This window comes from Microcaecilia unicolor, chromosome 2 (genome assembly GCF_901765095.1).
Source record: "Microcaecilia unicolor chromosome 2, aMicUni1.1, whole genome shotgun sequence".
NCBI lineage: Eukaryota > Metazoa > Chordata > Amphibia > Gymnophiona > Siphonopidae > Microcaecilia > Microcaecilia unicolor.
The window spans coordinates 390,279,912-390,300,500 of NC_044032.1; the positions used below are offsets into that span (position 1 = coordinate 390,279,912).

General features: G+C 41.9%; 1 protein-coding gene across 4 annotated transcripts in view; it reads left to right on the forward strand.

The window, feature by feature from the left end:
* The window catches only part of TMEM150C (transmembrane protein 150C), a 67,115-nt gene that overhangs the window by 4,046 nt on the left and 42,480 nt on the right, over window positions 1-20,589 (forward strand). For 2 of the 4 annotated variants that reach the window (XM_030192489.1, XM_030192488.1), the window contains exons 2-4: window positions 6,872-7,023; window positions 10,174-10,247; window positions 19,000-19,085. In XM_030192489.1, coding sequence (XP_030048349.1) covers window positions 19,006-19,085 — 80 coding nt within the window. In that variant the 5' untranslated portion in view covers window positions 6,872-7,023; window positions 10,174-10,247; window positions 19,000-19,005. The remainder of the gene's footprint in view (window positions 1-6,871; window positions 7,024-10,173; window positions 10,248-18,999; window positions 19,086-20,589) is intronic. The other 2 variants (XM_030192490.1, XM_030192491.1) reach the window with 2 other exon arrangements.

Here is a 20,589-nt window from a genome sequence, read left to right on the forward strand (position 1 = left end):
TGTTCATTCTGGTGGATCCTCTTCTACTTCTATCCCTCTGTCTGTCGGCGTACCTCAGGGTTCTATTCTTGGTCCCCTCCTCTTTTCTATCTACACTTCTTCCCTTGGTTCATTAATCTCATCCCATGGCTTTTCCTACCATCTCTATGCTGATGACTCCCAAATCTACCTTTCTACCCCTGATATCTCACCTTGCATCCAAACCAAAGTTTCAGCGTGCTTGTCTGACATTGCTGCCTGGATGTCTCAACGCCACCTGAAATTAAATATGACCAAAACCGAGCTTCTCATTTTCCCCCCCAAACCCACCTCCCCGCTCCCCCCGTTTTCTATTTCTGTTGATGGCTCTCTCATTCTCCCTGTCTCCTCAGCTCGAAACCTTGGGGTCATCTTTGACTCTTCTCTCTCCTTCTCTGCTCATATCCAGCAGATTGCCAAGACCTGTCGTTTCTTTCTTTACAACATCCGTAAAATCCGCCCCTTTCTTTCCGAGCACTCTACCAAAACCCTCATCCACACCCTTGTCACCTCTCGTTTAGACTACTGCAATCTGCTTCTTGCTGGCCTCCCACTTAGTCACCTCTCCCCTCTCCAGTCGGTTCCAAACTCTGCTGCCCGTCTCATCTTCCGCCAGGGTCGCTTTACTCATACTACCCCTCTCCTCAAGACCCTTCACTGGCTCCCTATCCGTTTTCGCATCCTGTTCAAACTTCTTCTACTAACCTATAAATGTACTCACTCTGCTGCTCCCCAGTATCTCTCCACACTCGTCCTTCCCTACACCCCTTCCCGTGCACTCCGCTCCATGGATAAATCCTTCTTATCTGTTTCCTTCTCCACTACTGCCAACTCCAGACTTCGCGCCTTCTGTCTCGCTGCACCCTACGCCTGGAATAAACTTCCTGAGCCCCTACGTCTTGCCCCATCCTTGGCCACCTTTAAATCTAGACTGAAAGCCCACCTCTTTAACATTGCTTTTGACTCATAACCACTTGTAACCACTCGCCTCCACCTACCCTCCTCTCTTCCTTTCCGTCCACATTAATTGATTTGATTTGCTTACTTTATTTATTTTTTGTCTATTAGATTGTAAGCTCTTCGAGCAGGGACTGTCTTTCTTCTATGTTTGTGCAGCACTGCGTATGCCTTGTAGCGCTATAGAAATGCTAAATAGTAGTAGTAGTAGTAGTAGTGTTCGAGTGTGAGACAAGCTCCAGCACGAATGCGTGCCTTCCTGCCTGCCATGAGAGTTCTGGACCAGCAGTTCTTTGTCTGCGGTGAGGAGAGGAAGCATTTATTCCCACTCCTCACAGCTGGTTCGGCCATTGGTCTTTTTTGTGCTTTCCTTTTGTTTTTTGTGCATATCTTGGGTTTTTCTTCCCCATTTCCTCTTAGATTATTTTTTTGCTCCTTTTTGAAGTTTTCTTTATTTTACCGTGCTCATTAGGCTGCATTTAGGCCTGAGCTCCAGTTGGGTTTTTCCCTATTCCTTTTTCTGGTGCTTTTCCACTTTTAGCACCATTGGGTCGTTTGATTTGGCCACGGCTGTTTTTCCTTTCATGTTTTACTTGGTGCAATAAGACCATCTCTGGCAAAGCAATTGGAGAATGACTTAAGTCGACATAACTTGCTTTTACAAACACAATCAAGTTTCAGACGAGGCTTTAGTACTGAAACGCTTTTAGATTCATTGTTAGCGCAAGCTAGGGTTCTATTGTCTCTAGGCTACCAAGTCATTTTATTACAATTTTGATTTATCTGAATTTGACTTGGTGGAACATGCTAGTTTATTGGATATTTTGGGAAATTTAGGAATGGCAGGAGAAGTAATACAATGGTTTTAGGGTTTTTTAGGAAAAAGGGTTTATAGAGTTTTTAAAGAACAGTTAGAGGCCCTTTTACTAAGCTGTAGTAGGACTACCGCATTGGGTAGCTAACGCCAATTTGACCCTACTGCTGGGGTAGCATGGGTGCCTGGCGGGAGTTTTGAAGTTGGCACATTCAGTATCGAGTGGTAGAAAATCATTTTTCTATTGTCTACCACAGGGGGGGGGGCGTTCCTGTTGGTAATCGGCAGCACGACCACATTGCTGCTCGCTGCCTGATTACTGCATGAGTAAATAAGTGGCAGTAAGGGCTCAGGCAGTAAATAGCCATGTGCTACTTTTAATATTAGTGCATGGCCATTTACTGCCCTTTTTTTAAAAAAGGCCTTTTTAGCCGCTGCAGTAAAAAATGGCCCAGTGTGCACCAATTTCACGAGCCCAGACTAGCGCAGGCCACTTTTTACCATAGCTTAGTAAAAGGGCCCCTTAGAGTCTACAGTGGGAGTACCACAGGGCTCCCCTTTGTCCCCAATTTTATTTAATGTTTTAATGACTACTTTGGGAGAATTGTTTGATTTTTTTTTTTGTTTGTTTTTAATTGTCTATCTGTATGCAAATGATATAATAATTTTATTTCCATTGGCTAGAGCGGTTGAATACATTATTAGTGAAATAGCTACTTATCTAGATATTATGGAACAGTGGACTTCGCAATATAAGCTTAAACTAAATACTGATAAGACAAAGATTTTGTGTTTATCTCCTCCTACTTGGGTCCCTTCTAGTCCTGTTCTGAAAATTCGAGACTCTCTTATTTTTCTTTAGAGTCATCTTTAGAGTGGAGGAGTGGCCTAGTGGTTAGGGTGGTGGACTTTGGTCCTGGGGAACTGAGGAACTGAGTTCAATTCCCACTTCAGGCACAGGCAGCTCCTTGTGACTCTGGGCAAGTCACTTAACCCTACATTGCCCCATGTAAGCCGCATTGAGCCTGCCAGGAGTGGGAAAGCGCAGGGTACAAATGTAACAAAAATAAAATAAAAAAATCTTTGAATGGGCCTTTTACAAAGGTGCACTAGCGTTTTTGGTATACGCTAAAAATAAGCGTGTGCTAAAGGCTAGAGATGCCCACACATTCCTATGGGAGACTCTAGCATTTAGCACTAAAAATGCTACCATGCCTTTGTAAAAGCCCCCTTGAAGGTATTTGGGGGTTCTTTTGGACACTCACTTAGGAGGTCTTTTACTAAAGCTTAGCTCGAGTTATCTGCAGCAGGGCCCATAGGAATAAAATGGGCCCTGCTGCAGATAACTCAAGCTAAGCTTAGTAAAAGACCCCCTTAATTTCGAAGGACCAAATTTCACACTTAACTAGGAAAGTGTTTTTCAAGCTGAGACAGCTTCAGTGTGTTAATTGTTTGAGTCAAGCCCATGTTCAGACAGTGGTTTGGGTGCTGGTGCTGTCTCAGCTTGATTATTGTAATTCACTCTGTACTGGATGTTCTCAGTCATCTTTAAAACGTTTGCAGATTTTGTAGAATACGGCAGCAATGTCGATTTGTGGAATATAGAAGTTTGATTATGTTACTCCTTTGTTACAATCTCTTCATTGGCTTCCTATTGAAGCACGATGTAAATTTAAGCTCTGTATTCTTGTCCACAAATTATTTTATAGTTATGTCCCTGACTATCTAGTAGAGTTATTTGCTGTATGAACAACAGTTCATTCTCTTAGATCTAAGGACCATTGTTTGCTGCAGTTTCCTTCTGTAAAGCATGTGAAGTTTAAGTCCTGTCATACTTCTGGTTTTGTATACTGCTCTGTGCAATGTTAGAATTCCCTTCCTTTGTAGTTGAGATGGGATTCAATCTGAGATTTTGTAAGCTGTTAAAAGATTTATTTTCTATTTATTTTTCATAAATTTATTTTTAGTTTGTTGGAGGTAGTAAGATAGCTTGGATGGTTTGTATGTGATTTTGTATTTTTTTCTCTAGTGATCGCCTAGTCTTCATTTAAATTGTAATCCACATTGATCATTAGTTGGTATTTAGCAGAATAGAACTTGTGTTGTATTGTAAAGACACGCTAACTCAATTAATATAGAGTGTGATATCCATTCTTTTTTCAATTTAAAGTGGAGAAAAATAGACCTCAGTAGTCACTGCATGGCGATATTGTGCTCAGTGCACTCAAACGCCAGCATTACTTGGACTCCGTTTTTATCACTGGTCACAAAAACTCCACTAGTATGCAATGAAGATGTGTGTGGGGTAAACTATATCCTTAAACCCACTTCTGCATCGTGATACTCAATCATTATAATCAAAAGATCAAAAATACTGATGTTACTTAGCTTTCAGTCTTGCCCAACGGGGCTCTCCGTTTCACTATACAATGTAAGCTTCCTCAGGGGGCCAAGTAACTATTGGCAAATCACGATACCTAAAATCAGAATAGTAATACCACACAAAACTTATTCAATGTGAGTAGTAGCTAAAAAACAATATATGAAAAACGCACAAATACTAACCTTACAAAATGGCGTCCCATACTCATGTGACACCGGCAATGAAAGCAACAACCGGAAGAAGTATTACGATATTTATAGCCCAGATTGAGCTAACAATACTTAATTAAACAGAAGTATTCTATTAATACATCGTTAAGTAACATACATACATAGTAACATAGTAGAAGTGTACTTCAGAAAAATGTTTAAGCCAAGAGAAAGGACACACTTTTGACTCTTTGAGGTGTTTTGCTATTGACCATGTTCCACATAATATCCGTGGAGGGGATAGAAATAAGATCTTGATTAGAAAGGAACAGAAGTGGATTTATACATTACAGTCTTTAGAACCACGGGGTTTAAATTCACAAATTGAATGGTCTGCATTTTTTTGAATTTTTTGAATCTGTCTGAAGTTTACTTAATAACATGTTTCTGAAGTACACTTGCACCAGCCATGCCTTTTGCTTCAGTCCTGCTTGGCCACCATCCTGCGGTGAGGTCTCCGATGCCAGTTCTGCTTGCAGTCTCAGCATCGACTTCCGCCTCTGTTGGCACACCTTTGACGTCGGTAGAGGAAGCTTCACCGGAGTCGAGACTGGAGCTGACACCTTGACCCCCCCCCCCCCTTCCCGGGGTCATGGTACCTCTTCGTCTAGGCGGGCTTGGCCTTAGACCTCCCACAAGGAGTTCTTGGCTGACACCAACAATTAGCGCTCATGGGACTCTGAAGGGGATCCACGGTACTTCTCGGAGGAGTAGTCCTATGGCATCCCATCTGATCCCTCCCCTCCATAAGCAAGGTGAAAGTCTCCCCCTGAGAGCCTTTCCTTCCCATCTTTTGTGAAGAAGATGGCAACTGCCATCCCTTTGGAAGTGGAGGAAGAGCCCAGAGCTAAGATGTTCGAGGTCCTGGACAATGACTCACCTCTGAGAGAGTTTGTGACGATTCTGCGTCATGAGATCTTATGGGATGTTCAAGTGAAGAACTGGCAATCCCCTCTGTCCCTCTCCTCCCCAAGAAGATTGACACCATGTACTAGATTCAGTCTACCCCTGGGTTTGATAGTCCCCAGTTGCCTTATCATTCCCTAGTGGTGGAATCCACGCTGAAAAGGGCCAGGAGTTCTAGGGACTATGCTTCGGTGCCCCCTGGCATGGAAGCTAGAACCCTGGATTCTTTTGGGCGGAAGATGTATCAGGTCTCCATGCTCAGCTCCTGTATACAATCGTGCCAGCTTTACACAAGCCTGTACTTGCAGTCCTTGGTGTGCAATATGTCTGATTTGGCAGACTCTCTCCCACCGGAGCAGGCTGAATATGTTTGCCTACTGGTCAAGCAGCAGAAGGCATGTTGTACTTTCTTGGCCAGGGGCACCTATGACACTTTTTGATGTGGCCTCTGCCAAGTGTAGTGATGCGTAGACTCTTATGGCTGTATATCTGACTTGAACCTGGCGGTCCAGCAGAAGTCAGAGGATGCCACGTGCCAGGGGGATAATCTTTTTGGAGAGAAGGTGGAGGAGGTTTCTGACCTCCTCAAGAAACATACTGATGCCATTGATTCTGTCTCCCACCAGATGCCTTCTGCACCTGCCTCCTACTCTAGGAGGTATTTTGCAAGGCGAAGAGCACTACTTATTACTCGCAGAGGCGTAGGTAAACTGCTTCTTCTCAGCAGGCTGGGCCCCAGCATGCTCATCTTCATTAACAGCATGCACCTAAGGCCAAAGCAAGGGTGAAATTTTGACTGGCTCCAGCAGAGCATAGCCGCTGTAAAAGTGACTGTCCCGGATGACTTGCCAGTCAGGGGGAGGCTGAAGTTTTACCAAGAAAGGTGGCCCCTTGTAAACTCCGACTGGTGGGTTCTTCAAATAGTCCGTCTCGGATACGCTCTGCATTGGCTACAGAGACCACCTGATTGCCCACCGAGAGCCCATCACTTCAGCTCTCAGCCCAAGCAGGTACTTGCAGAGAAACTCTCTGCCCTTCTCAAGGCCCACGTGATCGAGTTCCACCAGGGGGAAAAGGGAAGGGATGCTATTCCAGGTCCTTCCTTGTGCAAAAGAAGATGGTGAGAAAGAAAGCTAAGTGATGCCAATCTGAGAGGAGAGAGAGAGACTCCCCAGCCCCCTACCCCTTATCCCTACTAAAAAAAAGTAGGCCAACTCTAAGCCTATGTTGGATAGCCTCAGTTGCCTCCCCATCTCATACTTCTGGGGGTGAACAATATAGAATGGGCCTTCTATTGGGGATCTGACAATTACCTCATGTGATCTGCATTTGCATTGTCAGAAATCCTGGACTCAGTGGGCCATTTGACCCATTTGTATCCTTATCTTCAAAAGAGAGGTTGACTTGCTTTTTAATCGGCCAAGTTGAAGTGTATCTTTAAACATACTGACCCATCTAACTATGCTTGTTCTAAACATGCTTATTACAAAATGGGTGCATGTTTGGGGCAATCACAGATATGGAATGTCCATTGCAGTAGAGATTTTACTGGTTTGTTTAACGTGGCTAATATTTTCTCTGCAGGGAAAGGACAGTTACTTCTCAAAGAAGATGATCACAGGTTTTGGAAAAGGTCAGGCGAAAAGCAAAAGTCTTCTGAGCTGTTCTTGGCATGAGGCCAGAAGGAGATATTGCTAAGAGATGTCTGTGCTATTCCACTAGGTGCACTGATTTGGGTTAGTATGTCACTTCAGTTTTTCTCTTTTGGCTTGAAAATTCACCATTAATTAGTAATATGTAAGCTAAATAGAATTCATTCACTAAAGTCATGTTTAAAATAATGTTATGACTGTTTCATAAATGCACAAAAGCATTTCGGTGGTCTCCGCTCTTCAACCCGACAGGGAGCCCCCGTTTCACGAATGCTGCGTCAGGGGTTATATCTCGTGTCCACAACTCAAAGCCTGTCTTTGCTCTGTCTTGGATGCAGCAGAGCGAAGACAGGCTTTGAGTTGTGGACACGAGATATAACCCCTGATGCAGCATTCGTGAAACGAGGGCTCCCTGTCGGGTTGAAGAGCGGAGACCACCGAAATGAGCGGAACACTACAGCAGTTGGAAAAAGCTAAGTGATTTCTTGCTGGGTCCCCGGCTTTATCTCATATAAGCACTACAGGCATTTGTGGGAATTTGAAATTAGGAGTGTACAAGAAACTGCTTTATATGTTGGTTGAGACACACACACAATTGCCAGTTAGGAAGTGGTCAGTCATTTTGATGGAGTTTTTTTGAAGCTATATGATGACACGCCGTACTTAAGCCTTATAGCCTGCTGTGTTGGGCTGGCTGGGTGGCGAAACTGAAGCTTTTTTCTCCATCTATAAGATTGACCAGAAGGTGTATAGTGTGTTGCCTCACAGGAGTTTTACACAACCAGTGTGAGGTTGTGCTGGGATTTTCAGTTTGAGGAATATGAATGCCTGTCCTTTCCTCTCCTCTCTATGGTATATAATTATTCTGAAAGAGCTATTACTCAAATCTTATTGGTTTAGATCATAATTCTAGGAAACTATTTGAAATAGTAGAAAACCTTACAAATGTTAATGTTCTAACATTTGAATCTCTCCAGATAACCCTTCCATCAGCCAACGACTAGCTGAAGTTTTTCAAAACAAATTTCTGAAAATTAGGAAAGACATACATTCTGCACAAAAATAGAAACAATTATGGACTTCTCTAATAACACAGACTATCTGATGAGATGGCTAGCTGATAGATTCTAGAATAAATTCCACCGTATTCCATTACAGGAATTGCAATTTATGCTTAAAGACTGTTCTTGTTCTCATTGTGAGTTAGATCATTGTCCCACGTATTTACTATGCTCTCTCTCCATCATTACAATTTATAAATTGGTTTCATGTCTAGATCACTTCCATCTTGGAACTTGGTCTGTATCTCTCTTCATTAGGAAATAGCCTATTAATTCCCCTTTTGCAAAGATTATGGAGGGCTAATCAATTAACTGATTACTTGGGCTGTATTTCATTTTCCTACTCAATCTCAATTGATTCCGTGTTATCTCTAGAACCCCAGGTAAGCCTCCTGAGAAAAAGATCTTCTGGTAACTCAATCAGCTTTGTAGAAGTAGAACATTTTTTCATTTGGAACTTTTCAAATTGATTGTGTAAGCCTGTGTAATGGCATAATTAGATTATAGTAAAATAATTTTTACCAAGAAGATCAGGAAGCAGTTACAAAGAATGCAGAATGCCTCAGCTAGGGTTATCTGTAGAGCTTGAAAATGGGAACCGGCTGCCCCTCTTTTAAAATCTTTACATTGGTTGCCTATAAAGGCTTGGACACTGTTCAGAACCTGCTCTCTGATATTTAGAATTATTCATGGCATGGCACCATCCTATCTATTACCTTTATCCATTACCTTCTGCAAAGACAATCCACAGTATAAACCACGCAACTATACACTTTCTATCAGCTAAGAACATAAAATTCAAACTATTCTATTTTTCTCTGGTTTCATACTAGGTTTTACAGATATGGAATTCTTTGCCTTTAAATCTCAGAATGAATCCAGATTACTTAAGTGTTAGGAAACATTTTTAAAAAATTACTTGTTTAAATGATTTTTTTGGAAGTTAAATTTGTATTTTAATATTTTATTCTAATTTCAGTTAAATGTAACTCCCAGGAAATGCCTGATCTTTTTATTGTAAACCACATTGAACTATGTGCCTGGTATTTTCAGTATATAAGTAATTATATTGTATTGCATATACATATTGAGGACTTTATATCTCATCTCATAGGACTTTTATTGCAGGTCATGCCTCATTGCAGTAGGTCTTCCCTGGACCCCTTTCACTGTGTCTATATCCTTTCAGCAGTATACTGTAGCTTCCAGGACCGGACTGTGAATTTTTGATGAGTTCTTGGCAATGACTTAGAGAGGCATTATCACTTTCTCTTTTTTTGTCTTTTGGTTATGTTTCTCCCTGTATACCCCAGTATTCTTTTGGCTTTGTTATATTATGTTACCTTGAGATCACTGAAGAGAGACCTTAAGGTCTGTCCCTTAGTGCACATCAGTATCTCATCCCCCATCATCTACTGCTTCTTTGGATTTTTGCATTCTAAATGCATGATCCTCTCCTTTTTTTTTTTTTTCTGGTTTCCTTTACCCACTTTGTGCTTTTTAGATAATTGATTTTGATGTATCCAGGAGATGGTGGTTAGTTACTGATGGAGGGGTATGGTACGGCAGTATTTTGAGTAGGCACTATCCAAAAGGGATGTCTTTTCTCGTCTCAGGTTTTAGAGAATGTTTCTGGGTTGTTGTTGTTTTTTTTTTTTTTTTTTTTTTTTTTTTTTGTATTCTGTGTAGTTGCTCGTTTCAGAGTGATTTGCTACTCAACGCTATGAGTGACTTTACACATTTTTGCAGTGTTTTACACCGATTGTGTTTTACCATTGATTGGATGTTTTGTCATCTCTAATTTTTCAACTTTGCTGGTAAGCTGACTCCTGAGGCAGGCACATGCGGCGCTGAAACGCAGAACTGCATTGAGTCATTACTGCTCGAAGTTGATTGTTAATAAAGAACCCTGTGTTGGAACTTCATTGGTCTTCCCCCATCATCTTTGTGTGTTTGCTAAATTGTGGTGTCCTTGAGTGTCTCTTCTGTTCCTTTTTTATATTGTTTTATTTTTTTTTTATAGCTTTTGACAGATGGATGGTAGAAATGATAGATATTTTATTTATCATCATTTGTTTTTGTACATTCTCTTTGAGTAATTTCAAAGAAAGCTATTTTTAACACCCATTTGGCTACTCATTCTTTGACATGCTTCTTATGCAACTTCATATAGGTTCCTTGTGCCTGCTTTGCTCTGTGTAGCCTCTAGTGACTCCTAGATTGACTGTGGTCCACTTGACCAATCAGGTACGTGAAAAGCTCTTGTATAAAATTGCAGAATTTTTATGATATGTGTAGTTTTTTTTTTAAAGAAAATTATTTAAATATTTACCATCTTCTCCTGTTGATGGAATTATGCTGCCTAATCTAAATATGTAAAGCCTTGATTTTTTTTTTAAGGGGAGGAGCTGAAGAAGGAAACAGAGCAATTATGTGCTGTGTCCACTTCAGCCTTGCTTCCTTCTTCATGTACCCAGTTTCAAACCTCCCCAGTCAATAGGCAACAAATGGGGAGATACAGGAGGGGGAGGGGCTAGAGCAAACAGTTTCAGCAGCCTGAAGCTTTCTGAGATACCAGGATTTGGGACTCAGCTGAGTTTCAAGTTTTATTAAAATAGATATACTGCCCATCAAACATGTCTTCTAGGTGGTTCACAATATAATAATCGTAGTAATAATAAAAATATAAATTAAAAAATTAAGAAAATGTAAACTAGGGCAGCAGTGATGAGTTACCAGTCATTGGTCATCAGGCACAAAGGAGAAGGGCTATGAGGGGTAGGCTTGGTGAAAAAGTATGTTTTTAGGCCACATTTGAACTAGCAAAGGAATCGTCAAACCGTAACATAGAGGGAAGGGTGTTTCATAAGGTAGGACCAACGACACTGAGAGTGGAAACAGTTACTAGTTACAAGGAACCACAAGGTGATTAGCCTGTGAGAAGCGGGGAGGTCTAGCTGGAGCATAAAAGTTTTAAGTAGGCAGGAAAGATAAAGAGGAATTCCAGAAAGAAAAGCTTTATGAACTCAAGTAAGCAGTTTGTACATAATCCTTCTGTAAGGAATAGGTAACCAGTGTTCCGCTTTCATGAGTGGGGTAGCATGATCGAATATTTAAATCCTGTGATAAGTTTCACTGCTGCATGTTGAACTATTTGTAGATGATGGATATCCTGCTTACGAGATCCATAAAGCAAAGAATTACAGTAGAGAGGGAAGAGGATGAAGCTAGCTTGTCATATGAGTTAAGTGACTCAAAGAAATGAGTGATTTATTTGGGGTGGGGAAGAGAAACAAAATGTGTGTGTGTCATCATCTTTATGCTGATGACACCCAGCTATATCTCTCCACACCTGACATCACCGCGGAGACCCAGGCCAAGGTATTGGCCTGTTTATCCGACATTGCGGCATGGATGTCCAACCGCCACCTGAAGCTGAACATGTCCAAGACCGAGCTCCTCGTCTTTCCTCCTAAACCCACTTCTCCTCTTCCTCCACTCTCTATCTTTGTTGATAACACCCTCATCCTCCCCGTCCCATCTGCCCGCAACCTCGGAGTCATCTTCGACTCCTCCCTCTCCTTCTCTGCGCATATCCAACAGACTGCCAAAACCTGTCGCTTCTTCCTCTTCAACATCAGCAAAATTCGCCCTTTCCTCTCTGAGCAAACCACCAGAACTCTCGTCCACGCTCTCATTACCTCTCGCCTTGATTACTGCAACTTACTCCTCACCGGCCTCCCACTCAGCCATCTATCCCCCCTTCAATCAGTTCAGAATGCTGCTGCACGTCTTATATTCCGCCAAAACCGATATACTCATATCACCCCTCTCCTCAAATCACTTCATTGGCTTCCGATCAGATATCGCATACAATTCAAGCTCCTCCTCCTTACCTACAAATGCACTCAGTCTGCGGCTCCTCACTACCTCTCCACCCTCATCTCCCCCTATGTTCCCGCCCGTAACCTCCGCTCACAGGACAAAGCCCTTCTCTCAGTACCCTTCTCCACCACTGCCAACTCCAGGCTCCGCTCATTCTGCCTTGCCTCACCCTATGCCTGGAACAATCTTCCTTTACCCATACGCCATGCCCCCTCCCTACCCATCTTCAAATCTCTGCTTAAAACTCACCTCTTCAATGCTGCCTTCGGCGCCTAACCGCTCGAGATATATAGAATGCCCCAATCTATCCACCCTATCAGACTAACTGTTCACTCGTCCTCTAGATTGTTCACCTGTCTTTAGATTGTTCTCTTGTCTTTTAGATTGTAAGCTCTTTGAGCAGGGACTGTCCTTCTATGTTTAAATTGTACAGCGCTGCGTAACCCTAGTAGCGCTTTAGAAATGCTAGTTAGTAGTAGTAGGAATAGTGAGTTATGGGGGTGCAAGAGAGAAAGATGTGTACTAATTAGCACCAAAGTCTGTAGTGTAGTAAGCTATTGATTTCATCTCGTTCATTTTACGAATAGCTTTGCCCTTGCAATCTTTAGTTATCTCATGATTTATTCTCGAGTTCACTTTACACTTTGTAGTTCACTCTGAAGTGATTTAGTTTGATCCTGTTATTGAGTGGTGTAAACAGCGACACAGGTTTAGTGTGTTTAATGCAGCACTACTGGTAGTTTAGAGTTCTAGTAGCCATATTGTTCCTGAGAAAACTGACGCCTAGATCTTTTTCTTGATTGGTGATCTCTCCAGTGGAGGAGTAGCCTAGTAGTTAGTTCAGTGGACTTTGATCCTGGGGAACTGGGTTTGATTCCCACTGCAGCTCTTTGTGACTCTGGGCAAGTCACTTAACCCTCCATTGCCCCAGGTACAAATAAGTACCTGTATGTACTATGCAAACTGCTTTTGAATGTAGTTGCAAAAACCACAGAAAGGCATTTTATCAAGTCCCATTCCCTTTTCCCTAATGTGGAACCTAGCATGAAGTACCTATGATTTTGATTGTTCTTCCCCATATACAGCACTTTGCATTTGTCCAGATTAAATTTCAGTTTCTATTTGGATACCCAATCTTCCAGTCTCTCAATGTCCTCCTGCAATTTTTAACAGTCTGCATGCAATTTAACAACTTTGAATAATTTTCTGTCCTCTGCAAAGTTTTGATTATCTCACTTTCCCATGTCCAATGAAACTATTTATAAATATAAAAGATGGGCCCCTATGGTGGATTTCTGAAAATAGAGTTGGTCTAGAGCTCTGACCTAGCAGATTTGTCAAAGGGCAGCCAATAAACATATAAGTTCACTATCAATGGATTTTTCAACTGCTATACAGACAGATGGCATTTCAGCTCACCACTAACCACTGTACTACTATCCATATAGTGAAAGGGGAGAGTTATGATGGAGCAAGGTCATCAACCAGACTGTTTGTTCAGTGGCAATAGTCAGCCATTAAACAGATAAGGTATACATTTAGGGGTCCTTTTACTAAGGTATGCTAAAGGATTTAGTGCTTGTTAACCAGTAGCTCACGCTAAATGCCGTTCAGCCTTAGCGCATACTAATTCGTTAGCGTGTACTAAATCCAGTAGTGCACCTTAGTAAAAGGACCCCTTGGTTTAGTCCTATTAGAAGGCAGTCCTAAATTAAATGGATAGTTGGCAGTGGTCTTCAGCTGTGAATACTTATATTCATAGCTGGTTTAGAATGGGCTGGAGAGGGCTTTGACGGAGACTCCAGTAACGTGGAATGTGAAAACAATGTTGGGCACACTTTTACAGTCTGTGTCCCGCCAATAACATGACAAATTCGGATAGGCTGGAGTGGGTTTTTACAGCAGCTCTAGTAATTGAAACATAAGGACAGAGCCAGATGGACCTCTATGAACCAGAAACACTAAAGAGAGACCCTGATCAAGTATATAATTTCATGTTTATTGTTGAGAATTGGAAACGAATGTGACTGTTGGGCAGACTAGATGGACCATTCAGGTCTTTGTCTGCCGTCACTTACTATGTTACTATGTAGCCTCAGGAATTGTCATACTCTTACAAGAAATGTGCTACACTGGGAAATGCAATACAAACTGAGCATATAAAGCACATTTTGGAACTTATGACTGTTGTAAGTGCAGTCAACCAGCGGGTGCCTTGGAACATTTATTCTGGCACTGTCCAATTATTCAAACCTATTGGAAGACATTGGGCTCTCATGTTTTCTTTGAAGGGTACGTTGGATCCCTCGACTAAAGTTTTATTTGGAGTATATGATATTGCTAACTCAAAGCCCAAAGACTGCTTAGGCTTTGTTAAGCATACAGTACTGTTGGGCATTAAAGGCATCCTTATCTATTTATTGGCTTCAACCAGAGCCTCCTTCACGTGCCCAGTGGAGATCCTTAATGATTACACAAGCCTCCATGGAACGGAGAGAGTTTGCAGACTTGGATCTGTGCCAGGAAAGTTTGGTACCATTTGGGAACCGTTTTGGAATTCATTGACCCATACTACTCGTAGCAGATTACCAACACTTGATATCTGAGTTTGGTTGTACATATATGTGAGTTTCATTGGAGGTTTGACATTTACCCCTTTCCCCTCTCCTTTTTGAGGGGTTGGGTGAGGACGTTTGCCCATGTGTGGGGTTCTCTGTTTAGTACAAGTTGTATCTTACGTCCCTATGTTTGTTGACTTCTTGTAATTTTTAGTAAAGATAGTTTAAAAAAAAAAAAACCTCACAGGTGTTTACCTGGACCCCTGCACATACCTTAATATTGGAAGCAGGAGGAGTGCCCCCTCCCTCCTACCTCTGGGCAAACCCGCTTCAAAATGGCAGTGCCCAGACCCTGCCCGGAGCATTCTGGGATGCACCAGGATGGGCCTAAGAACCATATAATTCCACTTGACCACCAGGGCTTTTAAGTAGACCAGGGCTGCCGAGTGACCGAGCCGGGCCACCTCGCCCCCCCCCCCCCATTCGCTACTGCTGTCGCCTCCCTCTCCTTCTCCCAGGTTGCCAGCACCGCAGTCCCCAGTCTCCAGCTGCCTACCCTCAGCTCCCTTCTGTCTGCCACCTGGTGCCCTGCATTTAAATTAAAAAAAAAAGTCTCTAAATCGGCAGCACAGCGCCACCGTGCAGTGCCTTCTGTGCGAAAGCGGCAGATCACCTGTGCACAGTAAAGCAGTGGCTGAAAGCCTCTGTGCATTGGCCACATAACATTTCTTTTAGACTAGCTAAAATCAGTCTAAATAACACTTTGCAAGCCCCGTTTGCTTTGAGCATCGGGGCCAAAGTGTGTTTTTTCCCAGCTCTGCTAAATATGTACAATGATGGTGGATGTAAACAGCACCAAAATATTGTCGAGCAGTTCAGGACAATAAGAACAATAATCTCCTTAAGGCCGCAAAGTCACAACTCCACCTCAATTATGTGCCAGGAGCACCTATACACAATTGCCTAAAAGTAGACACACTCTTTCCATGCATATGTATTTTGTATGCAGTTCTGCAATTTTATAAAAACCCTATTCTGTGTGTAAAACAGGCTTTACCCTCAAAAAATGCTTTGTAAGATTATCCCATAGGTGTCAGATCTAGATACCCCCTGGCACAGTTATTCAGATGCAAGCCACATAGCTGGATAATCTTGAGGCATTTTCTCCAAATGGGTTAGTTTTACTCGTATCATGTCGGGAATAAACCTCACTCCTAGGCCGGGACATGTGGAGTAGGGTCTCAATCTCTCAAATTTATTGCTAATGCTTGCTTACTGTGTACAGGTCTTGGTTTAATTGGTGCTTTCAACCTTCATTCTCATGTGCCACAGCTCCTTTTAAGCCTGCAGAGTAGAAATGGCTATATGTGAATAAATGTGTGGCTTGGACACTGATCACTAAAATCTGACCTAAATCAAAAATCTCCTTGTGCAAAGACCTGACATTGTTTTGAAACGCTCCTTGATTTTGTCCTCTCTGCATTTGGCTGTATTTTCTGTCTTACATCACAAGCTTACTGGACAGGCTGCAGTTTCTGTTGCTTCTCCCTGTTTTCTCACACACTTCCTGCAAGAATTGGAACAATCTGAAGGGGGGTACGTTGCTTTTTTTTTTTTTTCTGGTACCACTCTTTGGCCTGTAAGGTTTCTGTTCACACAAAATTCCATTCATTCAAAGCTTTTTATCTGGAGTATTGTGTTCAGTACTGGTCTCCGTATCTCAAAAAAGATATAGTAGAATTGGAAAAGGTACAGCGAAGGGCGACGAAAATGATAGTGGGGATGGGACGACTTTCCTATGAAGAGAGGCTGAGAAGGCTAGGGCTTTTCAGCTTGGAGAAGAGACGGCTGAGGGGAGATATGATAGAAGTGTATAAAATAATGAGTGGAATGGATCGGATGGATGTGAAGCGACTGTTCACGCTATCCAAAAATAATAGGACTAGAGGGCATGAGTTGAAGCTACAGTGTGGTAAATTTAAAACGAATCGGAGAAAATTTTTCTTCACCCAACGTGTAATTAGACTCTGGAATTCGTTGCCGGAGAACGTGGTACGGGCGGTTAGCTTGACGGAGTTTAAAAAGGGGTTAGATAGATTCCTAAAGGACAAGTCCATAGACCGCTATTAAATGGACTTGGAAAAATTCCGCATTTTTAGATATAACTTGTCTGGAATGTTTTTACGTTTGGGGAGCGTGCCAGGTGCCCTTGACCTGGATTGGCCACTGTCGGTGACAGGATGCTGGGCTAGATGGACCTTTGGTCTTTCCCAGTATGGCACTACTTATGTACTTATGTACTTACGTACCACTGGGTCATCGGCTTGTCCGTCTTTTGTTACTACTCCTTACTCTTGTGAATTTATGAACTGCAGGGAATACTGGTGATAACATATCATCACACAAATTCACAGAGATGAGTTTTGCTAATTTTAATTATTTCCAGAAGTAAACCTTTAGCCCTTGCTGTAATTTTTCAAATAAATTCTTTATGTTTTGACTTTTATTTCTTTAACTCAAAAAGGACTTAACCACAATATTTTGTAAGAGAATTCCTTAATACTCAGAATGTGGTTTTATTTAAACGTGGTGATTGTGTGTAAATAATGGAGGAAAAAAAGCCTCTGTATCCCCGGTCTGTATTTTCACTTTTATATGACTCACAGGGTGGACTCTTCATTGGCTAAAAATCCTCCAATTCTTTTAATTTTTACGTTTTATGTTTATATATTATGAATAACTCTAGGCAAATGATGCCTGATTCGTATATAGCATTTATAATTAAATATGAGCATATAGCACTTATCTTGATTATCCAACGAGATCCCGTATTGCCGTTTCAGCTTTATCAAGGAAACCTCGTGCTATGCTTGTATCTATAATAAATGAAACCACAGTAGTCAGCCATCCTCTGGTCTTTAAAGTGACTGACACATGAATTGCTAATTACACATTCGGGACACTTTTCAACCCAGTATAGTCTATACAACCATTCACTTGTATCATGTAAACAACACTGGAAAGACTTCTTATGCAGCGTGTCTCCTCTCTGCTGTTCTTAACAATCTATTCAAAAATGGTGCTCAGATTTATTGACACCCATTAATGCAAAACGATGGAAATATTTATGTTTCAACAATTTTTATTGATGATTCAACTGAATAAAACAGCCAGTGGGCACAATATACAAAGAACTGCAATCACAACAAGCTGAATAAGCTGATTAGGAACAAGATAATAGTATTGTCATCAAAGTTTTAACAATTTTCTCCCCACCCTACCCAATCCTATACCTCATCCCACCCTCAAGGATTTAACGTAGTTCAACTATCTTTAATGATGAAGAGTACAAAATATCATCTGGAGTCAGCATGAACAAGGTACCATCCCATTAATTTTAGCTCTCGGCTAATATGTCTAGCACTATTATCAATCAATCATTTTAATAGTTCCTCCCCTCCCTTCCCCTTCTCAAGACACCGCTCCCCACTTCCTCTCTGTGTATCAGTTACTAAGTACAACGTCCTCAGCCCAATCCTATCCCAGTTACAACAAATCTTCAATTAATCACCATATGGATCTCCCCCCCCCCCCCATCTCCTTCCCCCTCCTTGGCTGAAATATTTAAAGGGACGTCCCCTAACTTATGACGGTCTTAAAAGAAAGTAGCCCATTGAATTACTGTGTTCAGACCTTTTGGCTCCAAAGTTTTTAACTTGGTTTTTAAATTGGTTTTTATTTCAATAGATTTTGGAAATAATTATTCAAATGGGGTAGAGAAATGTCTGGGGGCAAAATAACTCCAAAATTAAATAGAATGAGATAAAACTTGGTGTGGAGAAAAACTGGTGAAGACATATCAATTTCAAAAATGGGCCAGATTGGACTGAATGTTCTAGAGAAATTAAGTCCACTACCCCTCCTTAAAAAAATAAACATGGCCCAATGCATTACTAATGGGCAGACTGGATAGGCCATATGGCCTTATTCTGCCTCAGAAAATGATGGCAGGTGCAGTCGTAGACACAGTGAAACGTAGCAGTTAGGGAATTGTTCCTTTCACCGCCCATTCTCCACATGCTTTACCCAGTCATTAGAGACATTTTATTTAAATATCGGTATAGATGTTTTTAAACAGAGGCATGTAGCTTCTTTTTTGACTGTGGTACTGTTTCTAGAAATTCCCATTGCAGAACTTATGCCTCAGCTCTTCTTGATGCACTTCTGCATTTATGCATGTCTGCAGAGTACTGGCACATATGATGTGAAAATAAGAAGAAAAGGGGGAATATTAATGGTTTTGCTTTCATTGCTAGCTACTGCCAAATCTGGTTTTGCTTAGTACTGCTGCTTTGTATATATTAAAAAGATAAGGCACATCCAGAATGTTATTTTTCTGATTTCATAAAGGGTACCATAACATGAGCATAAACTTGAATTTTGTTTTCCTCCATTGTGGCCATATATGCTTTGCTATAACACACACTCAGTTTGGGCAGGGTCTCTATAGTAACTCTTAATGTATGCATTTTTTTTCTCTCACTGTTTCTTAATAGCCAGAGATGGATGGGAAGAAATGCAGCATTTGGCTCTTCTTACCTCTTGTATTTTCTGTGTTCACAACTGCGGGACTCTGGATAGTGTAAGTGACCTGCTCACTGTGAAGGGATATGTTTGTGCATGCTGTATGTATTATTGTAAGTGATTGGGCACATCGGGTGAGTAGAATCGTGTTCCCTTTAACCTGCCTTTGGGCATATAACTGCCTTTTAACCATCTGATAACACTCAAGACATCTTGTAATTGGAACCATGTGGTAGCCCTATAGTGTTATGGGACCTGCTGGTTCCTGCATGGTTAAAACTATGAGCCTAGTTGGAGAGGCACCAGGTTGTAAGAAAAGGGCAGTGCTTTTTTAGTGCTGGTACGCGCCAGTATAGCGTACTGGCACCTTTTTTTCCCTTCCTTGCTCATCTCCCCCCCATCTCCTGCGGCCACAGCTGCTTTTCCAATTAACAAAAGCAGCGCCGCAGGCACAACAAGGAGTAGCAGGTGCAGGGGTGCAGTTCTAAGACACACGCTATTGTCTCTGCCGATCCCCTGCCACAGAAAAGGAAGTTGATGTCAGAAGAGCAGGGGATCGGCAGAACCGACAGCGCACGTCTGAGCACTGTGGCTTTGCGCCTTTCTTGATTTTTCCTGCTGCTGGTTGGGAGAACCAGCAGTGGCTCTAGGAGAGTTGCTAGATGGGGATGAGAGGAGGCAGGGGGAGAAATACTAGATGGGAAGGAGAAGGGGGCAAGGGGAGAAATACTGGTTGGAGAGAGAAGTTGCAAGGAGAGAGATCCTGGATGGAGAGAGGGCAAGGGGAGAAAAGCTGGATGGAATGCTGGATGGGGAAAGAGGGGGCAAGAGAAGAAAAGCTGATGGGGCGAGAAAGGGCAAGGAGAGAGATGCTAGATGGGAGGAGAAGGGGACAAGGAGAAATACTGGATTGGGAGAGAGGGGGTGTAATAAAAGTGAATTTTAAAGATTGTTTTTCAACTCTGCCTTGACTGACCAGTGCACTCAGGGTCTGTATCTTTTTAATTAGAAGTAATTCTGTTTAACTTTGTGTGAAAATAAGTTAGAATGTAGAAGATAAGACACGGCTCTAATTAATTTGGTATGTGAAGAGGGGATGGCGCTTGTTTTCGAGTTCAGACTGGCCACCTGGACTTGGAAACATGTGACCACATTCCCACAGTATGGCTTGTTTACCTATTCTCAAGCATTCTGTAATTTTCCTTAGCTCTGAACATGAGTTCTAAACCTAATAAAAAAGGGAGGGCTCTGGCAGTGAAGTGGGAGCTCATCTGTAAGTAACGTACGAACTGCGTAGAGAACCTTGTTTCCAGGTCAGAGAAGCTCCTGGCTTTCACTGTGAACAGGGCCCCCCTCCAGCTGATAATAGCCTGGATGATGTAAGGACCAGTGATGATTGTATATAGTGTATTATTGCTTGTTTTCCTGCTCTAGGAACTCTTAGCATTGCTTAGATGTAGAGACCAGTGATGTAATGATTGTTTATAGATAGGTATTGTTTCTTTTTAGTTATATAGCTAATCATTGTATATGTCTTAATCATTGTAGATTTTAGCACCTCC